This window comes from Eubalaena glacialis, chromosome 19 (assembly GCF_028564815.1).
Source record: "Eubalaena glacialis isolate mEubGla1 chromosome 19, mEubGla1.1.hap2.+ XY, whole genome shotgun sequence".
Classification (NCBI taxonomy): Eukaryota; Metazoa; Chordata; class Mammalia; order Artiodactyla; family Balaenidae; genus Eubalaena; species Eubalaena glacialis.
In genome coordinates this window covers 1,505,345-1,525,200 of record NC_083734.1, presented here as the reverse complement: position 1 = coordinate 1,525,200, position 19,856 = coordinate 1,505,345, and the positions used below count along the sequence as shown (strand labels likewise).

Below are 19,856 nucleotides of genomic sequence, written 5' to 3'. Positions count from 1 at the left end.
GCGTGCCTCAACTACTGAAGCCCGCGCACCTAGAGCCCGTGCTCCACAGCAAGAGAAGCTGCTGCAATGAGAAGCCTGCGCACTGCAACAAAGAGTAGCCCCTGCTCACCACAACTAGAGAAAGCCCACAGGCAGCAACGAAAACCCAACGCAGCCAAAAATAAATTAATTAATTTTTTTTTAAATGTGAATTACAAGCACAAACCAAAAACGGGGGCGGGGAGGGTGCGGGTAATAACTGTTTTGGTGTGTTTTTGTAATAACTTACTATTTTTGAGATATAATTCACATACCATACAACTCACCCATTTAAAAGTGTACAAGTCAATGGCGTGTAGTGCATCCACCACCATAGTCAAATTTATCCCAAAAAGAAGCCCTGTATACTTTAGCTATCATCCCCCACACACTCCCCCCTCCAGTCCCCAGCAACCACTAATCTGCTTTATGTCTCTACAGATTTGCCTAGTCTGGACGCTTCACATGAATGGAATCAGGTAACACATGGTCTTTTGCGTCTGGCTTCTCCCACTGAGCGGATGTTTTCGAGGGTCATCCACGCTGTAGTGGTTGGTTGTACCGCACTCCTTTTCATGGCCAAATAATATTCCATTGTGTGGATGGACCACATCTGTTTATTGATGACACTGGGGTTGTTTCCCCCTTTTGGTGGCTGTGAACATTCATATCCAAGTTTGGTGACTGTTGTTAAAACTCCTTTAGGAGAGACCAAAGAGGTAAACACCACATGTCACGTGAAGTCTGAACAATTAGCTCCTCACAAGCTGCAAAGGGAAAAGGGTTGAACGGGGTGCTGGAAGGGGGTCCTGAGAGGCTCCCTGAAAGCAGACTGGGGGGGCAGCAGCCCCAACTGCTCAGATCAAGCTCAAGCTGGAAACCTCACAAAGGAAACCTCCACATGCAGGCCACACACGGGCTGGACAGGGAGGGGCAACCAGTGGACAAGAAGGGGCAAAGAAATATTTTCTGGAACAGAGGCCACACAATATAGTCACAGCAGAAACTGTGGTATAACTAAACGGTTTAAGTCTATGGGGATATCTTCTCATCTAACATTAAAGACATTGAAATTCCGGGACTTCCCTGAGTGTCCAGTGGTTATGACTCCACGCTTCCAGTGCTTCCACTGCAGGGGGTGCGGGTTCGATCCCTGGTTGGGGAACTAAGATCCCACATGTCACGAGGTGCGGCCAAAAAATTTTTTTAAAGAAAGACATCTAAATTCCTGCCAGCTACCAAATCCAAGGGGCAGGACCTGGCTAAGGAGCACTTTAATCCCAAAGAGAAGAGGTAATTTTCCTCCTCCAAGGAAAATTCTGAGGGTTGATCCAAGCTTCTTCCCCAAAAATAGAATTAAAAAATCCCTATTGTGTCACTTGAGACCTCTGGGGGCCTCCGAGACTCTCATGAATCCCCTTCCCGCCAACATGCTTCAAGGGCGCAGGACTCGACTGACCATCACTCCAAGAGCGAGGAATCCGAATCTCCCTCTCCACCCTGACTTCCCACCCAAGCCCCAACCCTGTGTCTCCAGGGTCTTGGAATGTGTCAAGCAGCACTAGGGGAAAAGAGTGAGGTCATCTTGCCTTCTGGCTGCCGAGCAAACCAGCGGCAGAGCCCGAGGAGGACTGCCTGCCCCGCTCCGCAGTCCTCAGCCACCTCTCACACCGCACATCACGGTGGCACCAGCCCCAGCACTGCAGGCTCCAGCCTAAAACCTCCGGTCATCTCCACCCCTCCCTCCTGAGAGCTGCAGAGCCTAGTGGGGAGATGTGACAGCAAAACAACTTCTCCAAGCCTCAGAATAAACATTCCCTGTGTGTCATGTCGAGTCCCCACCACATGCCGTGTGCCTTACCCACACTTTACTTATTCCACGGAGAGCCCTTGGCAGCAGGAGGCAAGGGCGGCTGCTTATGCCCCCCGCTCCATCCTCTGCCACCCCAGCACTCTGAGCACCGCCTGGGGCTCTGCCCGTCCTGACGGACGTCCTCACTGCCGCTCCCATGAGGCATTCGGGGCCTTCAAGCAAATGGCCCAGCTTGAGCCAGACCAGTAGTCCTCAAAGGGATGGCCCTTTTAAGGGGGCCCTGAGACCCTTTTAAGGGGTCAATGAGCCAAAACTATTTTTACAAAAATACTAAGTCATCATTTGCCCTTTTTCCACTCATTCTTTCACTAGCATATACGCTTTTCCAGAGGCTACATGACAGGATATCACAACAGATCATGTGCAAAAGATATGAGAATCCAGCTGTCTTCCATTAAGATAGATGGTACGGAGATCTGCAAAGGTAAAATGATGCGACTCTTCTAAGCAAAACTTTTTTTGTTTTGGAAAAGTTATTTTTCAGAATACACCTGTTATTTATGTGAACATGTAACAGGTTTATTTTATTTTTAAATGAATTAATAAAAATTTTTATATGTCTCATTTTAATTTCTCATACAGTAAATACCATTGGATGTAACCGACATAAACAAAAGCCCTTTGAAGACCTCAGTAATCAAAAGCTTTATAAAGGGGCCCAAAAACAAAAAGTCTGAGAACCACTGACCTAGCCAGCCGCCCCACCCCCAGCCCAGCCCATCCTCAGATCAGCCCTCCTGGTTCTCGGGGCCCTGCTCACACGCTGGCTCTGTCAGCCCAAACACACGAGCCTTCAGGTCTGTCTCCAGGTCTCCACGCGGAGTCCCTTCTCCTCAACAGCACTACCTTAACGGGTCGCATCTCATACCAGACTTGCCCGCAGCAGCTGCCTTAAGGTCCCTCTGGAACTGGAAGACTCCTGCACACATCTGGGCAGGGAGACCTTCCTCTCGAGAGGCGAGCCTCTGCGTGGAAAGGAAGTCTGCAGAGGGGGCTGGGCTCAACAACGGGTCAACACCTACTTGTGGTCCCCTCCCCTGGATCCCAGCAGCTGGGAGGCTGACACAGCAGAAACACCAGCACCTCGAACGTTCAGCAGGAAGGCTGCACCTATGCTGTACACACACGCCACTGAAGTGCTTCCGTATATGTCAAATATTTCATTCTATTAACAAATTTTAATGCAAGGGTTAGAGTCAATCAGTGGTTTTCAAACAGTGCTTCAGGGCCACTGCAGATCATGGGGTGGTGCAGGCGGCTGGGGAACCATCCCTCCCCCGCTCCGGGGACTTCACATAGGCGAGTTCCGCGTTCCATTTCAAGGGGCTCCGTGCTCCATGGCTAAAGAAATAAAGTTTGAAAACTGGTAATAAGAGTAGTAAACAGGCCAGATCCGGTCGGAGACTGGCTCTCAGCAGCTCCCCCGCACCTCACCACCCTGGGGTACACCGTGTCTCCCTACATGGCCTGGCCTTCAGCTCCCACGCCCCCTCGGCCCCCTTCCCCACAACTCTGAAGCCCCAGCTTAGCTCCTTCTCGGCAGCTAGGCTGATCCTCAGAAGGGAGCGGAGCTCCAGGTGGCTCAGCCAGCCCTGTACACGGGCTCAGCGCCTCTGCCACAGACCCCCAGGTCCCCATCCCAGGCTCCTCCATCCGCCCAGCGCCATATCTGCCCGCCCACCCCACAGTCTGCAGTGCTGAGGTCTGGCTTGATGTGCCGCTTCCCAACGCGGCTCACAACAGAATTCCACGGGACCCAACAATTCCTCCCCTGGTCTCCACCCAGAAGAGCTGAAAGGAGGGTTAGACAGAAGTGTGCACGTGGGTATTCACAGCAGCACTAGTCACAACAGCCAGAAGGCAGGACAGCCCAAGGATCCATCTACAGACAAAGAGATAAACAAGATGCGCTATGCCACATAATGCAATACTTGGCCAGAAACAAGCAGTGAACACAGGTTCATGCTACCACATGAACTCTGAAAACATGCTCGGTGCAAAAAGCCAGACAAAAGGTCACAATTTCTACAATTCCATTTTGGTGAAATTTCCAAAAGAGGTAAATCCATAGGGACGAAAAGCAGATTGGCGGTTGCTGAGGATGGGGGTTAGGGAGTGGAGCCTAACTCCTCAATAGCAATGGCGTGTTCTTTTGGGGTAATGAAATGTTTTAAATTACAGAGTGCTGGTGAATTTAGCATACTGTGAATGTGCTAAACGCAACTGAACAGTACACTTTATTTATTTATTTATTTATTTATTTTTGGTTGCTTTGGGTCTTCGTTGCTGCACGCCGGCTTTCTCTAGTTGCAACAAGCGGGGCTGCTCTTGTGGTGTGAGGGTTTCTCACTGCGGTGGCTTCTCTTGTTGTGGAGCACAGGCTCTAGGCACGTGGGCTTCAGTAGTTGTGGCGCACGGGCTCAGTAGTTGTGGCGCACGGGCTTAGTTGCTCCGTGGCATGTGGGATCTTCCCGAACCAGGGCTCAAACCTGTGTCCCCTGCATTGGCAGGCGGATTCTTAACCACTGCGCCACCAGGGAAGTCCTGAACTGTATGCTTTAAAGTGATTAACTTTACGTTCCATGAGTTTTACCTCAAAAAAACAAAAACAAAAACAAAAACCCACACAGACCTCACTAGATCCCAGGCCCAGCGACGGGAGGGCACGAGGCCGCCGGCCTGCTGGCCATCCTCCCTCCCACGCCCCAGCTCAGCTGCCCACTCACCCCTCTGCCCACACACATGCCCTGCAAGCCCAGCCCATGCCCAGGGCTCCTCCCTGGACAGCAGCAGCTGCAGGAAGAGGGGAAAGGGACACTTTAAAAAGCCCCTTCCCTGTTTGGGCTTGACAAGGAGCCGATGGCTGCGGGATTTTTGGAACATGACGCCATTCGTGGCAAAGGAAGGAATGCTAGAGAATGTGTGGGGACAAATTTCTGAGGCAACGGCTTTGCAGGAAAAAGTCACACCCTGTCCCTCAAAAAGCAGTGCTTCCTATAAAGTAACAGGTAGGACAGGAGAGTCCAATGGAAGGAAAAAAAAAGAGAGACAAGAAATTTAACAAGTTCAGCCCAAGCCTCATCCTCCAGCCCCACCCTTCCCAGCACATACACTCCTGGCAGGGCAGCCCCTGGCTCCTGGACACGAGGGGCCAAGGGACACACACAGCTAGAGATCTAAGGTCCAGAAAGCCTACCTGAGCCCACCAAGGTCCACACGGGGAACAGTGGGAGGAGGAGGCCGAGTCAGACTATCTGGGTTTGCGTCCCACCTCTGCCACTTGCTGTGTCACCCCCGGGCAAGTTCTAGGACCTCTTTCCATCTCAGTTTTCTTATCTCTCTCCTTCATAAGGCTGTTATGAATATAAATGAGTTAACAGTGGCCTGGCACACAGCAGTTATTGTTAGCTATGAATGCCACCACTGACCACTGCCACAATAAATAATCTCGGAGCACGTCAACTGCTCCTTCGATTTAAGTATAGAAAGCCACACCAGACAAGGCTGCATGGCCAGCTCGCTGCCCCAATTCCCAGGAAGATCCTCTAAGCTCACAGGGTTTCTAGGAGGGAAGGGAGACGTGGGGATGAGAGTCAACGGGCTGTCTGCCAAGATGGCATCTGCCTGTTAGAAGAGCTTGCTCACAGGCTCTCGCAAGGAGCCACATCTGCTTGTTTAGACCCCACGGAACGCTCCACCCCCTGGAAGAGTGTGTGATCTGTAAAGGATGTGGGGCTGCAGGGGAGGAAGCCAGAGAACCCACCTGCCAGCTGATGTGAGTTAATCAATGCTGGCGACCAAAGGGCCTGGCCAGACCTCCTGCTCACTGCCCAGTGATTCAGGACTAGGCCCAGGCTGCTCTCTACCCTCCTCTGCCCATTTCCCCCAGGCTCACGGGCAAGAAAACTTGGATTCCCAGACAACTGCTCCCAGGGACACCAGCAGGATAAGCAGCTTCTCTTAACCCTCTCCCACCTTGCTGATGGCCACTCAGACACTTCCATGCAAAGTGACTTCTGAAATCGGGATGTGCCACTGCCATTCACGGGACTTGCACTATGCATTTCTCTGGGCTTGGCAGGTGCCCAAGGGTGGCTGTCATGCTGGCTGCTGGCCTCTGGAGCAGCCCACACCCTCTAATGGTAAGTCTCAGCCTGATGGTACCTGGCCTCTTCGTTTTTTTTTTGGCTGCGCTGCACGGCATATGGGATCTTAGTTCCCTGACCAGGGATCGAACCCGTGCCCCCTGCAATGGAAGTGCAGAGTCTTAACCACTGGACCACCAGGGAAGTCCCGCCTCTTCGCTTCTTATACTCTAAAAATTCTTAAAATCAGTTCACTTAAACGTTCTGAAAATCAAACCCACATAAGCAAACCCACAAGGCCCTTCCAATCCCTTGGGGCTGATGTGGGGAAGCTGCTAGGGTGATGCCAAGCAGCTCGTAGGAGAGGCGGAGGCCTGGGCCCCTGCTCTGTGGGCACAGGGCAGACAGAAAGAGAGTCTGAGGGCCAGCCATCCCATAGCACCTCGCCGCAGAGGCGGCTCCCCTCTCTGGGTCAGTGCTGACGAAACGAACCCCGTATACTGAGCGCCCACTACACACCCAAGCATTCACAGATTTGGCACTCTTGCTATTTCTTGCAACTTCCACCATCCTCACAGGCGCCCACAGACATGGGTCTTGCTGCAGCCCCCATTTTCAGAAGAGGGATGCAGACTCTTAAATTCTGAGTAAGTTGCTCAAGCAGCGTAAGACCCAAATCTGAGCTGAAAGCCCCCTCCCTCAACCCTCCCACTCCCTTACCTGAGCACGTGTAAACTAAAAGTGGGACTGTGTCAGATTTCTAGGTCAGAGCGGTCCCTAAGCGGAAGACCCGCCAGCCCCAGGTAGACAGGCTCTGAGTGTGGCACCCGGGAGACCTGGACTCTTTCTCTGGTTCAACTGGGACTCCCAGCAGCCGCTCCCCCGCCCAGCCCCTTTAGCTGTGGGCCAGGATACTAGGAGGGGAGAGATGGGACTGCAGGTGCACATGGGGTCTCCCCCACCCCGGTCTGCCTGTTCCAACCAGTGTTTTAGGACCTAGGGAGCAAGGACACAACTACTTCCTGATTCTGAATCCCTCAGGGGAAAACAGTGCTTCCTGTTCAGGGCTGCACCAAAGGTGTGGTCACTGCAACAGGCCAGCAGCCTGTCCAGGGGACGTGAGACACCCCAAGGCAGAGATGTTAGGACCTGCGGGAAGACCTGTAAAATGCTCTGCCTGCTCCATGCGCCCCCGGCTACTAAGGAATCCGAGTCAGGGTAAGGCCCTGTTTCTGACAGCAAAGGTTAATGCGTGTTAGCAGACACAGGGAGGGCCAAAAAGAACTTTGAAAAAGTCCACACTGGTCTTCCTGGGACCTAGGCTGAACTTCCCTGGTCTCAGTGGCTCCATCTGCTAAGGGGGACAATCCTTCACCTGCTTAAGGGTGGGGGGATCACCCAGCCCCTCAGGCCCCTCCTCTCAGGGGTAGGAATTAGAACTCCATTAAACAGCTTTAATTTAGTTTGCAATACCCCAGCCTCCTACTGAAACAGTACCATGTTAACAAGTCAAAGCGGCCTTGCCAGGAGGAGGAAGGACAGGTTCCTGGCCGCACGAAGGCTGGTGTGCGAACCATGTGGCACACAGCCCCATCCCTAGGCAGCTCCATGACCTAGGGCAGGCACCCAACCTCTCTGAAACTCAACGTCCCCTACACTCCACAGGTGGCCATGTTGCCACCAGCCCTGCTCGCCTCCCCAGCTGCCGGCGGTGGAAGGAAGTCACGGTACACAAAACACCTGATCCAGTGCGAAGCAGGCTCAGGAGGACTCCACAGGCCCGTCCACTCACTCTCACCGCGAGCTGCCCCAAAGACCGGGCAGGACACCGTCCAGTGCAGCACACACACCAAGCTGAGCGAGTGGAGGAAGGAGCTGGAAGGGTTACAGGCTCCAGGCAAGAACCAGGCTGTGGTTTCATGTGAACTAGGATGACCCTGACTGAGAAAACCAGCAAGTGGTTTGGAAGATTCTAGTTCCAGGCTCCAGAAACAAAATGCCAGTGAATCAATCCTCTGGCTCTCTCGCCCCCAAAGGAAGTGACAGTATAATGGGAGTGGTGGGGATGGGCATTCAGGGCTGCCATCCCAGGGCAGCTGTGAAAGAGCCGCAGACAATTTCAAAGAGCCCTCAGCTGCTCAAACTGAAGGGACCACGAAATCTAGGGCAGAGTTTTCAAACCTGCCCCTCACAGACCTCAGAAATGACTGGAGGTCCCATGGGTGGGAAACAGATGGCTGAGAGGCCAAGCTCTGACCCCGTGTCGCCCAGAACAGTGTCACTTTTTCTGTTTCATACACAATATTTCTGTACGAGATTCCTTTGAGTAAAAGGCTCCGCAATTTAAAGTTTGAAAACCACTGACCTGGTCCAACCATGTCGTTTCATGTGAGAAAGTGATGCTTGGAGAGTGAGTTTCCAAGGATAAACGAAAAGCCTGTTTTCTCAGATTAAATGCTTCAAAATTGGCACCCAGTGCTCACCACGCCTCCCTGTGTGCCTCGCTCCCCCACAGTACAAGGATGTGGGCAGTAGGATATTACTTCCCTCTTGTCTCTTTTCCCTGATTGCAACGCTCTCTCCTCTCCTTCAAGTCTAGTTGGCAGCTTGGGAACAATTTAAAGATAAATATTCCAAGTCAAATTTATTTCAGCTACACAACATCAGGGTCCTAGTGATCAGGCGAGAGCCCAAGCAAAGTCCGTTCCCCACAGGACAGACCGTCAGCATGCTTCTTGGAATATTAATTACCACAAAGGGGGTTCAGTAGTCTCCATCCATTCCATTAGTGGACCACTCCCTGTGAACAGAATGTGGGCACCTGCTTTACAGGTGGGAAACCGAGGCCGGGAGAACGTAAGTAACCTTTCTGGGTCGCCCTGCCACGTGTGTGCCAAGAACAGAACACAGGTCGTCGACTGTAGCCCTTCTGCGTGGCAAGGGCACAGGAACTCAGAAAGAAAGGTCAAGTAGCAGGCTAGAACGCAGGGAAAAAAGCAGCTAGGATACAGCTGCAAAACACTCAGCAAATACAAAGAGTTGTGCAGAATGCAGTCACCACGTCCTGCCATGTGCCTGGAGGGACATGTAAGCCTGTCCCCACCCTGCCACCCCAGGCTCTCACTCGCTCCCCACAGCATAGGTCCACTAAGCCCTGACCAGCAAGCACCGTCCTCTCTTCTGCCCTGCAGGGAGTAGGGACCAGAGCCCCAGAGCTCTAAAACACAGTAAAAGGAGTCACCAAAAAAGAAGTGACATTCAAAGAAAGAACCCCCTGAAGTTGGCAAAAAGACATCAAGAGGGGGACGCAAACAGGAGTAACAGCACGAGAGAGCCAGCATTCCAGGAATCCGAATGCAGGCCAAGGAGAAAAACCCACAAGCACAGCCTTCCCACCCTGGACTTCCCCCAAGGGTCTCAGGCCAGGCCACTGTAGCCAGAGCCACCCCATCCACCACTGTAGGTGCCAGCCACACGTGGCTACTGAGCACTGGGAAAGTGGCTAGCCTGGACCAAAGGTGTGTAAAGGTAAAAGTGCATGTAACAGCTTCGTTACATGTTGAAATGATAATATTTTGGATACGTTAAATAAAACATAAAGTTAATTTCACCTGTTTCTTTTTACTTTTTAAATGTGGCAACTAGAAAATTTTAAATTACATATGTGGCTCGCATTATACTTCTATTGGACAGGGCTGGTCTAACCCAGGGGGGTTGGCAAGCTATGTATGCTCGCTCCATTGGCCAAATCTAGCCCATTGGCTATTTCTTTAAGGTCTCAAAACCAAGAATGGTTTTTACATTTTCAAAGAGTTATATAAGTACCTACTTAAATTCCTCGATTTTTCCTGTGGGCCTGCAAAGCCTAAAATATTTACTATCTGGCCCTTTAAGAAAAAATTTGCCAATCCCTTGTCTAGACTCTAGAAACAATCAGATATTCACTCCAATGACACAAGGAGCAGGGGGCAGGTTTGGGATTTGTGTGTGTGTGTGATTCTTGCACGTTTATTTTTTTAACTGAGGTAAAATTCACATCACATAAAATTAACCACTTTAAAATGCATAATTCAGTGGCATTTAGTAATTTCCTCATGTTACACAAACAGCATCTCTATCTAATTCTAAAACATTTCATCACCCCAAAACAGAACCCCAACCCCATCAGCAGGCACTCCCCATTCCCCCCTTACCAGAACCTTGGCAACCACTAACTTGCTTTCTGTTTTTACAGATTTACCTGTTGTAGACAGTTCATATAAATGGAATCATACAGTATGTGACCTTTTGAGTCTGATTCTTTTCACTTAGTATCATGTTTTTGAGGGTCAATCATGTTGTAGCATGTCTCAGTACTTCATTCCTTTTTATGACTGAATGATATTCCATTGTATGGATAGACCACAATTTGTTTATCTATTCATCCACTGATCAATATTTGGGTTGCTGCTACTTTTTATCTATTGTGAATAGCACTGTTACAAACATATGCATAAAACTATTTGTTTGAATACCTGTTTTCAACTCTTTTGGGTATATGCTAGCAATGGAATCACTGAGTCATACGCTAATTGTTCTGATGAACTGCCAAACTGACTTCCACAGCGGCTGTACCATTTTACATTCCCATGAGCAATGCACAAGGGCTCCAATTTCTCCACATCTTCACCACACTTAATACTTCCCCTTTTCTACTAAAGCCATCCTAGTGGGTGTGAAGTGGTACCTCATTACAGTTTCAATTTGCATTTCCCTAATGACTAATGACGCTGACCATCTTTTCATGTGCTTGTTGGCCATTTGTAAGGTCTGGAACTTCTGACACACCCCTTGCCAAACTATCTACCAATCTGTGAATAATCACAAATCTTCTAAAAAGGGTGGGCATGGAATTTTCCCATTGTTTCTGAGATAAACGTTAAGTCAAATAAAGAAGTTCCATACCATGGAACTTCTAAGAAAGTCACAGGAACAAAGGGAAATGATGAAATGATTGACTGAAAAGACTGATGAAATGATTCACAGAGACCAACTCCTGGCCCACCCACCTCTATGTCTGGGATTCCTACCCGAAGGCTCCAGCAGTCCCAGCAGTGGAGTATGGACACAGCAAGGGGCAGAATTAGACCAGGAGGGCTGAGGGGGGACAAAGAAGGATTGGAAGAGCTGGGAAAGATCGTGAGCAACCTGCTCATTCTCCAGGAGGGAGAAACAACCCAGCCAAGGCCCCACAACGAAACAGTGCTAGACCAGGGACTAGAACTGAAGTTTGGTGACTCCTTCCACAAAAAGTGATTCCTAATGATGCACGAGTCAGCAGGAGAAGGAGACATCATGTCAGGTCAATACCCACCAGGAACCCAGGCTGGGACGAGGACCTGGAAGCCAAGAACCCTAGTTCCAGACCTGCTGCTCTGCTCCCTCTATTCTCATTTCACTCCACACAGCCTCCTGAGTGACTCCATTCACTCCCATGACATCAGAATTCCCACCTGGCCCCCACCCCTCCTCCAGCTCTAACCGCCTACTGCCTTAGGACCAAATTGGACCTCCACCTCCTCGAAGTCAAATTTATCACACTATTTTTACTCCTCCCCGCTCCCTCAAATCTACTCCAAATCTGCTATTCTCAACTGCCGTTAAAGGTACTTTTATCCACCCAGGTTTCCTCAATCCCCACTGTGATCAACTGCCAATATCCTGTCCCTAGTGTCTGACGACTCCTTTCCCTCCTGGCCAGCACTGACCTGGAAAAGACCTTTACTGACATTTAACTGGACTTCTTCAAGAGCATCTATTAGAACTTCCGCCTTTAGCCAGAATTATCTTCCTAAAACACAAATCCAATGGATTAAAAAGCTAAGCACAGGAAATTCCCTGGAGGTCCAGTGGTTAGGACTCCACGCTTTCACTGTCAAGGGCCTGGGTTCGATCCCTGGTCGGGGAACTAAGGTCCCACAAGCCATGCGGTGCAGCCAAAAAACAAACGAACAAGCAAAGCTAAGCATAAAAATAACTATAAAAGAACTAAGAAAAACATCAGAGACTATTTTATAATGGAAAGAAAACCTTCATAAGAATGAGATTAAAACTACAAACTATAAAGGAAAACATGGAAATTAAACTTTCATATTTAAAACTACCACATGAAAAAGAGAAATGACCATACAATTAAAGACAATGTATGACAGGTGCCAGATTAACATCTAGAGCAGGAGTCGGCAAACCATGGCTCACAGGCCAATCCTGCCAGCTACCTATTTTTGTAAATAAAGTTTCACTGGAAAGAGCCATACCCCTTAGTGTATGTTTTGTATACAGCAACTTCACACATCGGCTTTTGTGCTACAATGGCAAAGCTACATAGTAGCCACTAAGATCTTATGGCCCACAAGGCTGAAATATTTACTATCTGACCTTTTACAGGAAAAGTTTGTGGACTGCTGACCTAGAGTATATACAGAAAGCTCCTACAAATCAGTAGGGGGGGGGGGCTAACCCTATAGAAAAATGGGCAAATAATATGAAAATCCATGAAAGAACAAAATATATTCAATAAATATTACTAAAAGAGGCTTAACCTCACTGGAAACTAGGGAAATTATTAAAGAATTAAATCATTTGATAATACCCAATCCTGGCAATGATATGATACAGTCTTTTTTGGAAGACAATTTGGTGATTATCTGTAGGAAAAAAAAAAAAATTTAATGCACTTGATGTCAACCTAGCCATTCTATTTTTAGGTATCTGCCCCCAGAGAAATACTTGCATTCGTGCGCGCACACACGTGCATTCTCGCTCTCTCTCACACACACACACACACACACACACACTCACACACACACACACCCAAAAGCAGTTAGAAAGCTGTTCGTTGAGGCATTCACTGTCTATAATGACAAAAGCTGGAAGTACCCTTGTTGTCCGCCAATAAGGGAATGGTTAAACTATGGTACATCCCTGATGGTACAATATGCAAAACATCCCTGATGGTACAATGTGCAAAAAACAAGTTTGGTATATTGATATGTATTACCATGAAAACGGCTATAAAACATCATTAAGCAGAAAAAACAAAATATATTTCAGAGCAAAAACGCACATACAGTTTAGGTTTAAATAGGTTTTTTAACTGTACTTGAGTCTGCATGTATGCAGAGAAATGCATAGGAGAAAGACTAAAGGATAAATGCCTTAAAGAGGAGGTGGCCTCAATGATCACTGATCTATCTTCCAGCCTTGATGGTCTAAAATAAGCTCAGGGCGGGAGGGGCAACAGGAAGCAGGGGCTTGAAGGAGACTGATGGGAACTGATTGGCTGAGGTTTTCTAATGGAGCCATGAGGATGAGAGTAAGAGGCTGGGGGAGGGCCGGATGCAGGCAGCAGCAGCTAAGGCTGCTGGCAACAGCCCTGAGTCTCCCTCCTCTCTTCAAGAGCAGTTTCTTCCTGAAAGATCCCAGGAGGTAGACGGCTGGCCTAATCTCTCCCAGCACAAATAACCCCACTCATTTCAGAAACGACCGTTCCCCTTGTGCCCTGGAGGGCCCAGGCCTATTTCAAAACCCACAATTCAACTGTGAATACAGTGCAAGATTAAGGTACTTTTAAATTTGTGACATCCCCCTCCCCACCAAATCCAATTAATAATCAGCATTTTAAAAACAGATTCAATTCAAATATGCAGATTCCATTCTAATTCATCTAAGTTTAAGAATCGGAAAACAAGCCCTATGAGGTGTAAACACCCAATTTAGGCAGCTGCCTGGAATAGCCAGACAACTCTCTCAGAATAACCCTTGCCAAGCCAGAAACTTCCTAAATCCAAGTTTACTATTCTGTAGGTGATTCTTGTTCATTTGTTTTTTAAACTGCAAGAAGAAAAAGTTTCATACGATGTCGTGCCTTGCTTTTCACAACAGCCTAGTGAAGCAGGAGAGCCAGGGATCCCTGCTCCCAATTTACAGAGAAGGAAAATAAACTATAACGAGGAAATGGGACTTGTTCAAGGTCACGCAGCTGCAAGTGACAGCCAAGCCTAGAAGTTCGGTCCCCTGACTCCTGGTCCAGGACCCTCACGGCCACATGAACTGCTTCCCAGGGCAAGGCATCCAGTGGAGAGGAGGGCATCTCCCTCAGAAGCCCACCACAGCCCGGCACACCACCAGGACACGGACCCTGCCGTCCTTACGCTCTGACTCCGCAGCCCTGGGTGCGGGGTGAAGCTCTGGGTCTCGGGTACCAGAAGTTTCTTTCTGGTCCCTGGGGAAGGCAGCCGGTCCCAGGCCGTCATCCCTGCCCCGCCACCGACTCGGCCGGCCGTGTAAACACTTCGCAGCAAGAGAAACGGCCAGGCCGGTCCACTCCAAAGCAGCGTGTCGGTGGAAGGAGCGCCCACGACGAACTCAGCTGGGCTGGAACGGGAAAGGGCTCCCGGCCTCGCGCAGGGGGACCAGGGGAAGCTCGTGGCGGTTGGGGAGACGGAGGCTGGGGAGAGGCCGGGGGTGGGGGGGGGAGCGGGCCCGGCCGGGAAAGCGGGAGTGGCCGCGCGGAGCCGCAGAGCCCAGCTCCGGAAGGGCCGGCCGGGCCCAGGACCCGCGCCGGGGGCACGCGGGACGGTCCGGCGCCGCGCCGTGGGCGGGTTTCCGCCGCCAAAGCGTGCGAGGCCCCCCAGGGACGAGAGACGGAGACGCGGCCGGGAGCGGCGACCCTGGGGGCGGGGAGGCCGTGCGAGCCCCTCCCCCGCCGGCGTCCCCGGGTCGCGGCCCAGAGCGAGACCCGGACCCAGGCCGCCCCCGCCCGGTGGCCGCCGGTGGGAGAGGGCGCGGAGCCGGGCGGCCGAGTGTGGCCCCGCGCTTTGTTCCCGCGCTCGGCCGGGCGCCTCGAGCCACCGAAACGCATGAGTCACCGGGCGGCGAGCGGAGGGCGCCGCTCCGTCCCGCGGGCGCCGCTTTGTCCGCCCCGCCCGCGCCGCCCGCTCACCTGCGTCAGGTCCTCGTCGTTGAGCAGATGCGACTCGCGGGGCTTGAAGCAGTTCTGACACTTGCTCTTGTTGAAGATGTTGGCCTGGAATTTCCTGCACGGGTTCTCCTTGGCCGCCGACATGGCCGGGAACGGGCTCAGGCCGGGCGCCGCCGCATCCCCGGCCGCCGCCTCCAGCCGCGCACGCAGGCCGGCGCCTCACAGAGCGCGCGGCCCCCGCCGCCCGCCCGCGCCGCCGCCGCCGCCCGCCGGTCCCGGGCCCATGGACGCTGCCTCGCGCGCCCACTCCCGCTCCCGCCGCCGCCCCGCCGATCCCCGCGCTCGGTGCCCGCGCCGCCCTCGGCCGCAGCGAAGGGGAGCAGAACGCCGGGCGCACTCCAGGACGGCAGGCGCGCGCGAGGGAGCGACAGGCCAGCGCGCGGGGCGTGGCAGGGCGCGGGGCGGGGCCGCTTCCCGGCACGATCGGCGGCCCGGCGAGCCAATGGCAGCGACGCGTCCAGGCTAACAAAGAAATCCCCTGGCCAATGGGAGCCGGGGGTGGGACAAAAGGCGGCCAGGCGCAAGGTAACTTGTGTAGGCGAAGTAAGGCGGGGCGTGGTGGGGCGTTCAGGCTTGGTGGACGGGCGCGCGGCCGCCGGTCCTGACAGCTGCGTGGGCGGGGCCTGCGGGCGGGGCCTGCGGGCGGGGGGGCGCGGCCTGCGGGAGGGGCGGGGCATGAAGGCGGGGCGGGCCCTGCAGGCGGGGGCGGGGACGGCGGGCTGGCTCTGCAAACAACTCCTGCAACCTCGCGGTCCCGCGCCCACGCGGAGACGATTAGTTTGACACCCACTATGCGCCGGCCCCGCGTGGCGGTCAGCAAGGCTACATACTGTTCCAAGTACTTGATATGCATGAGCTCAGTGAAAGCTCACAGCCTCCCCATCCCCATCCCCATCTTATGAGGGCGGACACTGGGGCGCAGAGAAGTTAAGGAGAGGGACGTAGGGTTTGGGAGGCGGCGGGGGTGGGGGGTGACTTGGAGATGTCAGCCCGGAAGAGCTGTCAGTTCTATTGCAGGAGATTAGTAAGGGCTGACGCAGTGCCAGGTACTGAGCCAGGCATTCCGGTCCCCACTACGTGCTTGAGGAAAATAAGGCTCCAATGTGTGCGTGTGCGGGGTCTACTAGGCGGGCCAACTGTCACTCCAATCGTCCACTGCCCAGTCTCCTGGCCAGAAGACCACTTGGAGAAGACTGTAAAGGGGGCGCAGGCAGAAGGCTCAGCAGCCAAGAGAGGGGGCTCCTTGGGGAAATTAGGGGCGGCCTCAGGGAGGAGGGGAAATTCAAGCAGAAGGTGAGAGGTCGAGACGGGCTGGGGTGGAGGTAGCAGAGGAAGGAGCAGGACGGATGAGGCTGAGGGGTTCCCCAGGGCCAGGGCACCCCACGCCTCGGGTTCCAAGCTCGGGCGCGCGTAAAGGTCAACCTGCTGGCAGCCAGGAGTCTACCATGGGAGTTTCCAAACGGGGGGTGAGCCAACTCAGCCCTCACAGAGGAGGTGACACTGAAGCCTGTGTTAGTGGCAGCGACAGCAGCTGTTGCTAAGGGAATGGAAGGTTTTAGGAGAAGCAGCAACTGCTTCCAGGGCTGTGTACTTTTCCACTGAGCATCCGGTGAACGGCCCGGGGAGGTGAATTTCAAGTCAGTGTAAGAAAATACTTTCCTCCCAAGAGAGCTGAAGAAAGGTGGATCAAAATCCTGTGGCCACCTAAGGGGGAAGGCCAGCTCTTGACCTTGGGCGAGTGCCTTCACCTGCCTGCTGCCTCAGTAACCTCATCTACAAAATTGGCATGATTATGTGCTTGTTGTTAGCATTACATGATATAATGCCTATCAAATATTCAGCATAATGTGCCAAAATGTTAATTGGTGAGTCCAAGCAAAAGGTGTTTATTGCCCTATCCTTGCAACTTTTCTGTTGGTTTAAATTTTTGAAAAATAAAAAAGTGTGTGTGTGGTGGGGAACACAGACAATTGCACAGAATACTCAGAAACTGACACCAATGGTGGCCTCTGGGGAGGGAGCTGGGTGGTGAGAGGTGACCTACTTTTAATTTTCACTGTGAGCCCTTTTGTTTCTTTGGATTTGATATTGTGTGCATGTATAACTTGTTTTAAAATAACTTTTTAAAGTCCTACCCATGCCTCAAGGCCAACTCAAAGGCCCCTTCCCTTAAGAAAATCCTTGGGGGACTTCCCTGCAGGTCCAGTGGTTAAGACTCCGCGCTTCCACTGCAGGGGCCATGGGTTCAATCCCTAGTCGGGGAACTAAGATCCCGCATGCCACATGGGGCGGCCAAATAAATAAATAATAAAAAGAAAAAAGAAAATGCTTGGCATATTCCGCTCAAGTCAGCGGACACATCCAGTGCCTGCCTTGAATGGCAAGGGTCTGCAGCTGGGGGCATAAAGAGGCATTTGAATTGGGCCTGCCTGGGAGGAGCTCACACTTGAGCAAGTGGAGATAAATAAGAACAGAGGGCAGACGGACAAATTCAATCCGGGGTGTTGTGAGGGTCCAGGCAAGGGCACCCAGCTCTGTCTGCGGCTTCAGGGAGGGCTCCTTGGTGGAGGCAGTGCCGGGCTGAGACCTGAGCTGAATAAGAACCAGCCAGGAGAAGGCAGAGGGAAGGCAGAGGGAAGATGGTGCTCGCACAGGTTTAGCCCTCGCTGAACGAATACCTATTACGGTAGATCAAAGGTCAACCTCTTCAGGGAGATGGGCGGTGTTGGTGTTTATCATTATTATTGTTGTTTTGTCTCCATTTTACAGAAAACACACGAGGCTCAGGGCGTTTAAAGAAGCTGCCTGTGGTCACAACATGCACTCCCCAAGTGAGGATTCAAGCCCGCACGGACAGACCCCAGAGCTGCCTGGGCAGTAGGGAACCATCAAGTGAAGTCTTTAGATTGAACACTTAAGAAGGGCTGTTGGCCTGGAGAACGAAGCAGAGGTGGAGACTGGAAACATGACTGATTGGGAAACTATTCCGACAGGCCACGGAGCAGCGAAGGTAGAGGCTTGAGTTAGGACAGAGTCAGTGGGAGACTTCGGGAAGTATTCAGGAGGGACAGGTGTACTTAACCCTTCCAAGTGCTGCTCTCCAGACATGACCAGACTGTGGCACTGTCTGAGCAGGGCTGGGTCGTGGTTCCGGCTGCATTTCCACGCCTGCTTCACCGCCTGGCATGTGGTAGGCACTCACAAAGTGTGAACCAACGAAAACTGACCGTTCTGTCTCGTATTGTTGTCTCTCCCCCACCAGAGTATAAAACCCACGCGAACAGGGCATCTTACAGCCTTGGTTTCTGTCTCCGGGATCCTAGAACAGCACTTGGGACAAGGTCAAATACTGCACATGAACACAGAAACATTCATTGGGCTGTACACTTATGATCTGTTCACTGCAGACATCTCTGTGGATAATGTAAAGCTCAAATAGGCAATAAACAGGCAAGCAAGCAAAGCTCTCTCACCAGGGCTCCAAATGCAGGCAAGTCCTGCTCTGCGCACCTGACAGCATCCTGTAAGGAGCGGGACTTGTGCATGCACACGTGTGCGTATCCACTCTTAGACCCAGCTATGGAACCCCCATGTGGACACACTCACAGAGGTAACTGCTCTGACCTCGGTCACCGTGGATCAGTCTACTCTGCCCTTGAACCGCATGTGAGTGGAATGTGCACTGTGTCTGGCTTTCTCACTCAACTGTGCGTCTGTGGACCCCGTGCCGTCATGTGTGTCAGTGCCTCATGCTTTCTCACCGCTGCCTCAGAGTCCGCTGGCTGGGCGGCCCCACAAATGTCCCCAGTCTGGGCTGTGGTGAGTAAGGCTCGGAGGGGCACCCTTTCGCCTGACTCTGGCCCACGTAAGCACTTGCTTCTGTTGGGACCACCCAAGAGGGCACAGCTGGGTATTTGGTTAGCGTGTGTTTCACAGAACAGGAAACTCCCGGACAGTCCTCCAATCTGGGGACTGGCCCTCCTCTCCCCCTTTGCTTCCTAACTTGGTAATAAGATTCACCTGGGGGATGTGTTGCTTCTCCAGCTCACGGGGCCTCCCCCGGAAATGCTGGACCAGGGCCTGTCGGCGCTCCGGAAGCCATGGGTTGCCAGGCCTGCCTGATCTTTAGGTGAGTTTTGGAAACAGTGACGGAGCTGTGGTTCTCCAGTCTTGAGCGATTTAAAAAATACCTACTCTGGGCCCCGATTCCCAGATATTTGGATTTAATCGGCATCTGGAAAAACTCCTCGAGGGGGTTACTGTAGGGGCAGGGGCGCGGCCCACTGGTTCAGGGAGAGTGGGAGGGACAGGCCTCGAGGTCGCCAGCCTGGGAGGGCCCAGGAGGTCACATGGCTGCACGAAGCCACCCACCGACCCAGCTCGTGACCGACCGCTGCTTTATTGCCTCTCTCAACCGCTGCTTTATTGCCTCTCTCGGTTGTGTGGGCTGACTGGGCCCCGGAGCGGTTCTGCTGGCCTGGCCTGGGGGTCTAGTGTGAGCACAGTGAGACGGTGCCCAGGCTCTCCCTGCAGCTCAGGGATCCCCAAAGTGCTCCAGGAGGGGGAGGCAGAAGCCAGCAGGCGTCTCAAAGTCCCTCCACCTTCTGTGAGTCAGCACGGCTGCCCCAGCCCCGGGCACTGCCCCAGGGCCTGAGTCCCCGTGAGTTTCCGTGAGCTTCACCAGGGCCCCTTGAGACTGGCTGCCACAAATAGTGTCTACTCATAGGTTATTGTGTGAGGACAAAATATATTAATACACGTGACGTGTCTAGTTTGATATCTGAAACAGTAACTGCTCCGAAACTTTCAGCTTTTATCATTATGCCTAGAACCTCTATGTCGGGGTTGGTGAGCTTGT

The 19,856-nt window shown here is 52.3% G+C and overlaps 1 protein-coding gene across 3 annotated transcripts in view; it reads right to left on the bottom strand.

The window, feature by feature from the left end:
• The window catches only part of MPRIP (myosin phosphatase Rho interacting protein), a 128,376-nt gene extending 113,200 nt beyond the window's left edge, over positions 1-15,176 (bottom strand). For all 3 annotated transcript variants that reach the window (XM_061176573.1, XM_061176572.1, XM_061176570.1), the window contains exon 1: positions 14,960-15,176. In XM_061176573.1, the coding sequence (XP_061032556.1) occupies positions 14,960-15,082 (123 nt within the window). In that variant the 5' untranslated portion in view covers positions 15,083-15,176. The remainder of the gene's footprint in view (positions 1-14,959) is intronic.
• Positions 15,177-19,856: the final 4,680 nt, after the last annotated feature.